Genomic DNA, 8708 nt, shown 5'->3' with positions numbered 1-8708 from the left:
GGAACAATCTGGGTTAGATGCAAAGTAAAACTTCCTCTACTCTACCTCCCTCCCAAAAAGCATCTTTAATGTCAACTCTCAAAAGCATTCCTCTATTTCAGCATTAAGAATGCTTTCTATTTTCCCATGCAACCTTTGTTTTAGTCTCACTAGTGGCAAATTCCGAGTTGTCCTATGGGCTTGCATCCTCTAGGAACACGATTAAAACTGCCCTGCACTGGTTACATGATGGGCCTTTACAACAGTCTGAGCTCGTTTCAAATCCAGAGCAGAGGTGAAAGATCTTAATCCCATTACATCATCTAGCCCAAGGTGTGATGCTTTACTGTGGGATTAATAACGTTTGCGAGTTTATACATCTCCTTCATTTCACCTTTATCATATTATGCCTATTCCATGACAGGAAATAGGTAACCGGTAGCACTACTCTGTAGTAGCTATAGCAAGAATACTTGATTACGCATCCCTTAATTTTCCCTCGAGAGAATAGCACGCCTTCACATCTTATGACTCAGACAAAATCTAAATGTGGGGAAAGTAAAGATACAAGAACAAAAAACATGAGCGGTATACCTAGCCCCACCCCCCGTACTAAATACCCCTTTCATATACCTCAAACAACTAACCAGCGCAATATTTTGACAGTTAACATTTCTGTGCGTGTTCAAAAGTCTTGGCCAGTTCATTAGATGTACTGTGGAACATCAGAAGCATTCCCTACAGTTTGGGTTCCAGATACAGCAACATTTTTTTTGACAAAAAAATTATTGGTGTGAGCCAAACAGATGTGCAAAAGAACTCAAAAGACATTAAACATGGGTTAAAATCTTGCCAGATGGGATGAAGGCTTAGTTTGCTGGCTCCAAGGGTCATACATGAAAGTGACATGAAATATACGCAATATACACTTATGAAAACTACAATTGTTCAGAGACTGGACCATGACGAGCTTCTTTCCTGTTCTGCCACAATCTAAGGTTTTTTTGTGAACTCGTATTCACAGTGCCAGTGTGAAAGCTGGAGAAGTAAGCATTTTTCCACTGTAAGAACTCAGTGTCAGGATCAACTACCAATGCAGATTTAACAAAAGGCCAAACAAAAGTAAACCTACCTTTGATTCTGGCTCAGTGATGCACCTTATCCATAACTTCAAGAGCATTCCAGGCTGCAGCATCATTATTTGCCCCTCCCTCTATTTCCCATACAAGTGATCACTTTAACCTCTAAGAATGCCACGAGTGGCACGGTATATTATACCATTAGCATGTAATGTAATGGGGTGTTGGGTTGAAAGTTTGACCGACCATGCAGTTAATTCTCATTTTCAGCAGTGTTAAGGGATACATTGAGCAAAGGGTTAGGCACCTTACCACAAGAAAAATCTGGGCCATTACTGGCCTATTACTCACCTGTTGACAGGCTGCAGAGTGGCACGGCACAAGTCTGGTAACAGTTTGCACATACTCCCTTCTTACCTACCGGTTTCTTTTATCACCAAATTTGTGGCCTGGTAAAGCATGGAATGTTATTTCTTTTCCTGAAAAAGTAGGGGGGGGTTGAAGAAGAGAAAGAGACCGAGGACAACATACCCTTCCCATGGAAAGTGAATTGTACTTTGGAAGTATTCAAAGGTGTTAACCAGAATATCCATCCTCCAGTGGTAGAAAGCCACACTGTTAAGCCATATTCACACTGCTACAAATTTAGCTTTAAAAGTAAGTTTGGCTAGTATGGCTGTTGATTTTTTTTTGGAACCTGTGCACTGCAGTAAAAAGGGAATCAATCATACTCTTTGAATGCAACAGCAACTGCTATTAAACTACTTTCTAATACATATTACACATTTCCCACTTGCCTCCCATATAGTGACAATGTAGAATTTGAAATGTCCCTAGTTTCAGCTGACATTTTGCTTTCCAATCAAATGGTTGTCCTTATGAGTAGCGAAACTTAAACAAATCTGTGGTAACGGACGTGTCCTGGAACACCAATATCTTGTTTTACAAAAAACAAACATTTGCAGCCCTCGTACAGTACAGAATACATCTGCGTGGCAGCTTGTCAGTAACAAAGTGGCTTTCCAATATACAAAAGATTGAACTGAAATTATTTCCCACCCCCTCCCTAGAACATTGTGAAACACACTAATCATTCCAGTATGTTGCGATTTCCTCACTTCTTGCTGTTGTACAATTTTTAAGGCTCAGCTGTAAAGCAAACAGGGCAAACTTTTCATTTTGTTCCAAAAGGTATAGAAAGTTACACAGTCATACTCAACAAGAGAAGAGACACCATTGATGACACAACCTTTACTGTGTGTTAAGACAAACAAATGAAGTTTAGCTCAAGCGGATTAATGGTATTCAGCCAAGTACTTGATGTTGTTCATAAGTGAGTTTGGATAATAAACAAAAACCTAAATCCAGTTGTCTGTTAATCTCTCAAATTTAGCAGAACAAAAAAAGACATTAGTGGTGTAACTCCCAAGATGCTGATTTCAGACCCTCTTATTGATCTCAGATTTGCTGAATTCCTTCAGGTCTCAATTCACATCTGGAGAGAGACCACTCCAGCAAAGCAATTGTAAATTGGAATGATGCCAGCTATGAATGTTAGCAATGTTATCTTTCAATAGAGTAAGCCTCCTGTTGGTTTACTTAGATATTCACAAAGGGTTAAAATAACCTCAACACCTGGTGATGGACAGCACAGTTGCTTTGGGCTGTAGTGTAGTAGCGGGAAGTAGAAGAGGGAAAGGAAGGGCTTTCTTCAGACAGAAGAGATGTGCATTTATATAGCACCTTTGCACATCTCAAACATCGCAAAATCATTTCAGGTACAATTAATTACTTTGAAGGGCAGTGACTTGTATAGGGAAAAATGGGACAATACAATGGTTGCTGTAGTCCTGTACTAATGTTTCCCAATTCAGTGATAAGCATCATATTTAATATGTTCTGTAGAAGGGTTTCGACCCGAAACGTTAACTCGGTTTCTCTCTCCACGGACGTTGCCTGGCCTGCTGAGTTTTTCTAGCATTTTCTGTTATATATTTAATATAGTGCACACAGATAGGATGATCTACAAAGCTTAGCTACAGCAATTTGGTGTCAGTAATTTTAAACAAAAGTTAAAGCATCTCCATTCAGACACAACTAACTTGAATTTAACATGGTTGTACTATTTCATATGTAGCTTAAATATGAATGAGTTATCAACTGTTAAATCTCATTGCCTCTTGAACAATCCTTTTACTTTGTTTCAGTACATCTACCCATCCTTTGGGTTTTGCTTCTCCCCAGGTTCAGGGGCCCTTCCACTCAGACAGTCAGCAGGCAAACCATTAACCCCGTTTCCTGTGCTACAATGGACACTGAGTGGCCTGGCTTGATTGGCTAATTTTTCTCACCCATTCTTTGCAGCAATGCTTCAGTCACCTTGCCTGAACTAGCAATTCAAGTGATTGAGAATAATGGGCGCAAAGCTGGGATTAACCTACCAGCATCAGGCTGCTCCATTTTAACTTTGGCTACGTTTCAATCTTTATTTGTTCCTATTAACTTCTTTAATACCATAAACATGACTTTGAAATAGAGTACGTGTGAACCGCTGAAGAAGAATGTAATATAAAATTATCATGCTACTTTATTGATGTAAAAAAGTCACCCAAGTGGCCATGAACCTAAACAGGTTATTCTGGGGCACTACAGGTGAGCCTCATCCTGTTCTCATCGGTTATGCAGAGTCCGCGGGACAGCGATTAGGAGCGAGGAAACTGGTTGATGAAATCCGCTGCAGTGCCCAGCTGAGGTCACCTAATTCAGCAGACCTAGGATTGAACGTGGGACTCAGCAGCTCAGCTACCCTGTGGATAAAACTCATTAAGCTGTTGGCTGTTTTTGGGAAGGGGGGGGGGGGGGGGGGAGAGAAAGAGGAAAAAAAGAGAATGGATTTCATAGATCTGTACATGCCATGAAATATATTTTGTGCACAATACCATTTTGAGTATGTGTAACCCTGACTACATGGACATCATATTTAAACAAGGTTTTTATTCTGCAGTTTGATTTTTAGCAACAGTTACCAGGTCCCAATAGCCCAGAACAGATATGCAAGTTTTTTTCTTCTCCTCTTAAATAAACAGTTTGCAGCAATGTGTTTTTCTTCTTTTCTTCTGAAGTATAGCCTGCAAAACCAAGCCAGGAATAGCCAACGTCAACACAAAGTAACAAATAAGCAAAGAAAGCAAATAAGCAGTAGTTAAGTGCAGCGCCGGTCAAATTAATAACTGTTCATTTAGGTCAGGTAACGGCTCAGTTACATTGTCTTCTTGCCCAACACATGCAAACCCGAAGCATTTGATCACTACACATTAATAAAAATTGATTAAATTCATCAGGAATCTGTTAAAATATGAAAATCTGCAGGTGTAAAGTAGCTTTATCTGGATTCAAATAGACTGAAGTAAACTTTTAACCACTCCATTGGTTATTTAAAAAAACATAACTACATTCATTTTCACTGAACATAAAATTAAATTTACGTACGAAAACAGTTGTGATTCCAAAGCTTCTGAAATATAAAATGGAGTGATCTGAAATGATAGTGACCCCATTCTCATCTACAGAAATGAAATACACCCAAAAATATCCTAATTCCACATATGAACAAAATACTGCATATTTACTAACAACTGCTTTAGGTAGGTCAAAGGCTAGCTGCCAGATGTAGGAAATGGGTCCACACCGTTGTTCCCTTTATGTAATATACAATCTTTTGTAATTGGTGTACAGTAAGCACTTGCCATGCTGCCGTCACACTGGTGTGCTCAAGTCTGTAAGTATCTGATGGAGAACGTCAGATGTGTGTGGCTAGCTGTGGCCCTCCCCATCTCTCCCTTTCCCAGTGAGCACTGAGGTAGTTGAGCAGGAGGAACAGCCTCTTATCAGGGGCATCATGTTTTTAAATTTGTTCAGTTTCTTTAATTTATTCCTGTGTTTTAAGGCTTCCTGTTTCTCAGTGCTGCAGTTTACAGTCGCTCATACAGGGCCCCTAAACCCTAACGAGTCAACACATTCTGAAGTTCTAGATGTTAAGTTAGACTTGTCCATTTGGCACCTTGCATTGGATAAAAAGTAAGCGGCGTATCCCATCCCCCAGTCTTCAGTTTTGGCTGTTGTGTACACTCGCAGCCACAGCTGGGGCTTCCACCTTGACAGCAACAAGTATGCTTTCTCCGTCTTCCGTTTTGATACGTTTAATCTCGGGCCGTTCTCCTTGGTCTCCATTTTGGCGCTTTGTGGGAAGGGATGCTGATGCGGAGGCGTGGGTCGCCAACATGTGTAATGGGCTTGCAGCAGCTGCAAGAGACAGAACAGAATTAATATTTATAGGCCTATTTAAGGAGTCAATCCCTATGAGGTTTTCCAGGATAGTTCCATTGTTATGCTGTTATCTAATTTATGCCTGTATGTCCCCACAATTATTAAAAAGGTCCTTATAAATACTTGTATTGATAAGTTATAATTCAATTTGATGCCATATACAATTAAATAAATTTGCTAATTTAAAAAAAAATACTTACTATCAACCTACAATCGCAAGAATGAAATTAAGCCAAATTTTAAGAAGTTTGGGAATGATCAAGTTCGGGCAAGATTGGGTTCCAATGAAAGATCACACTGGAATTGATGGTATGTTGTTTCTTTTTCAGATGCTGACTGACCTGCTGTCTACATTCATTTTTACTTTTCATTTCAAAAAAAGTTTTCACTGTGCCATATCCTTGTGTTGGTAGGTTAGAGGGAGCACAGCTCTCTGGATAGCCCAGAACTCACGGAGGGGACAAAGAAAAGCCGCAAAAACAGTTGTGATTCCAAAGCTTCCGAAATATAAAATGGAGTGATCTGAAATGATAGTGACCCCATTCTCATCTACAGAAATGAAATACACCCAAAAATATCCTAATTCCACATATGAACAAAATACTGCATATTTACTAACTGCCTGTAATCGGCCATAATCACTGTATGTTACCGTCTCATTACACTAGGCAAGTTGTTGCAGAGTAAAGCGAGCAGAAGTAACCAAAATCCTATTTTACCACCTGGTGGTTAAAAGTTTAGACACTTAGCTGAAATCTTAGGTATAAATTGCTAACCTAAGTGTCTAAACTTTTAACCACCAGGTGGTAAAATAGGATTTTGGTTACTTCTGCTCGCTTTACTCTGCAACAACTTGCCTAGTGTAATGAGACGGTAACATACAATGATTGTGGCCGATTACAGGCATTTTATAATGGAGATACATTGAGTGCGCATCACCTATCCAGCGAGTCCCCTAACCATCACCAACAGGAGAATTACTGAAGTAAATGCCTGAAAGTATTTGGAGCACTAAAGTCAGTCCCATGACTCATTCACTCTCTCATTCTGCATAAAAGGCACAAGCCTTCTGTGCACGGTCAATTCTTTTCCCAGGAGGAGTAAAGCCACATGTTCTAAAATACAGTGACAATTGATAACTAAAAGTATGTAACTTTCAGGTTTAAAGAGTCAGAGGTCAGCTGAGCAAGTTTATGGGAAATGCTTCCCATTAAATGAACGAAGGTGTGCGACTAGAAAGCGAATCTATTCTCCCGCTTCATTTGGAGAATTCACATCCAATTATGAACATAATTATAATCAGTGTCTCCCAGCTTTTGGGCCTGGTGTGTTATTTCAGCAGCAGTGATCAGCGAAAATAAAGGTCTTCACTGGAAGACAGATTTATACTCCATGGCATGAGAGTGCTCCATGTAAGTAACGTTCGCCAATATGATTCATACACTCTCCAAGGCACTCAAAAGATAGATTCACCCACTTAAGAAATACACTCTACTCAGAAAAAGAAATCAGAGGCTGGATTTTTGGGTTTAAGGGTACAACATTCAACGGGGTTACCAAGTTCATGGAGGTAAGTCAACTTTACTTTTTGAACTTGTGGAATCCCGTACAATGGCAGGAAAGAGCTGATAAAATTCTACAACCACACCGATAACTGCAGTTACAAATCATGATGGATTCAGAAATAAGACTTCATGAAATATTTTCAAATGAACAACTTTGAAACAGCTAATCTCACTGCAGCAGTTATCGGCTAGTATCAGTAATGGTGACCACGAAGCTAATGGAATGTCGTAAAAACCCGACTGGTTCACTAATGTCCTTTAGGGAAGGAAATCTGCCGTCCTTACCCAGTCTGGCCTATATGTGACTCCAGACCCATAGCAATGTGGTTGACTCTTAACTGCCCTCTGAAATGGCCTAGCAAGCCACTCCGTTGTATCAAACAAAAAAAGCATGAGAATAACACCGGACGGACCACCCAACATCGACCTTGGTATTAGATTCAGACACGATAAAGGCACACCCAGCCCAGCCAACCTTGCAAAGTCGTCGTTACCAACATCTGGTGGGGGCTTGTGTCAAAATTGGTAGAGCTGTCCCACAGAGTAGTCAAGCAACAGCCTGACAGTCATACTCACAGAACCATACCTTTCAATGTCCCAGACTTCTCCATCACTATCCCATGGTATGTCCTGTCCCACTGGCAGGATAGACCCACCAGGGGTGGCGGCACAGTGATGTAGTCAGGAGGGAGTGGCCCTGGGAGTCCTCAACATTGATGCCGGACCCCATGAAGTCTCATGGCATCAGGTCAAACATGGCATGGACATAGAAACCTCCTGCTGAATACCACCTACCGCCCTCCCTCAGCTGATGGATCAATACTCCTCCATGGTAAACACCACTTGGAAGAAACACGGAGGGCAGCAAGGGCACAGAATGTACTCTGGGTGGGGGTACTTCCTTGTCAGTCACCAAGAGTCGCTCAGTACCACCACGACTGACCGAGCCCTGAAGGACATAGTCTCCAGACTGGGCCTGCGACAGGCAGCGAGAGAAATAAGAGGGAAAACATACTTGACCTCGACCTCACCAATCTATCTGTCGCAGATGCATCTGTCCATGACAGTATTGGAAGGAGTGACCGCTGCAGTCTTTGTGGAGACGAGGTCCCGCATTCACACTGAGGACACCCTTCATGTGTGGCACTACCACCATGCTAAATGGGATCGATTCAGAACAGATATAGATCAGTTCAAAACTGGCATCCATGAGGCACTGTGGGCCATCAGCAGCAGCAGAATTGTATTCCATCACCAATGTTTCCGTTAAGCTGCGTGGCCACGCAGTGCTCTGGACGTCCCGCACTGGCTTTTATGAGGAAAAACTGCACATGCGTAAACATTTGAATGGGCTGCGCAGCCCGTTCAAGGGCCCATGCACCAAAAAAAAATAAGAGGCAACACTGTCCACCACAATCTGTAACCTTATGGCCCGGCATATCCCGCACTACCGTTACCATCAAGCCAGGCGACCAACCCTGGTTCAATGAGGAGTGTAAAAGAGCATGTCAGGAGTACCTGAAAATGAGGTGCCAACCTGGTGAAGCTACAATACAGAACTACAGCATGCTAAAAAAGAAAAGACTAAACAGAGAAAGCAGCATGCTATAGACAGAGCTAAGCGATCTCATAACCAACGGATCAGATCTAAGCTCTGCAGTCCTGCCACATCCAGTCATGAATGGTGAACAGTTAAACAACTAACGGGAGGAGGAGCCTCCATGAACATCCCCATCCTCAACAATGGCAGAGCCCAGCA

General features: G+C 41.6%; 1 protein-coding gene across 3 annotated transcripts in view; it reads right to left on the bottom strand.

The window, feature by feature from the left end:
* Positions 1-4032: 4032 nt before the first annotated feature.
* The window catches only part of LOC147102698 (forkhead box protein K2-like), an 84409-nt gene continuing 79733 nt past the window's right edge, over positions 4033-8708 (bottom strand). For 2 of the 3 annotated variants that reach the window (XM_085963414.1, XM_085963417.1), the window contains exon 9: positions 4033-5360. In XM_085963414.1, coding sequence (XP_085819540.1) covers positions 5164-5360 — 197 coding nt within the window. In that variant the 3' untranslated portion in view covers positions 4033-5163. The remainder of the gene's footprint in view (positions 5361-8708) is intronic. The other variant, XM_085963415.1, reaches the window with a different exon arrangement.

This window comes from Somniosus microcephalus, chromosome 21 (genome assembly GCF_052327205.1).
Source record: "Somniosus microcephalus isolate GS21.2 chromosome 21, FLI_Smic_1.0, whole genome shotgun sequence".
Taxonomy (NCBI): domain Eukaryota; kingdom Metazoa; phylum Chordata; class Chondrichthyes; order Squaliformes; family Somniosidae; genus Somniosus; species Somniosus microcephalus.
This window is presented reverse-complemented; position numbering and strand designations above follow the sequence as displayed.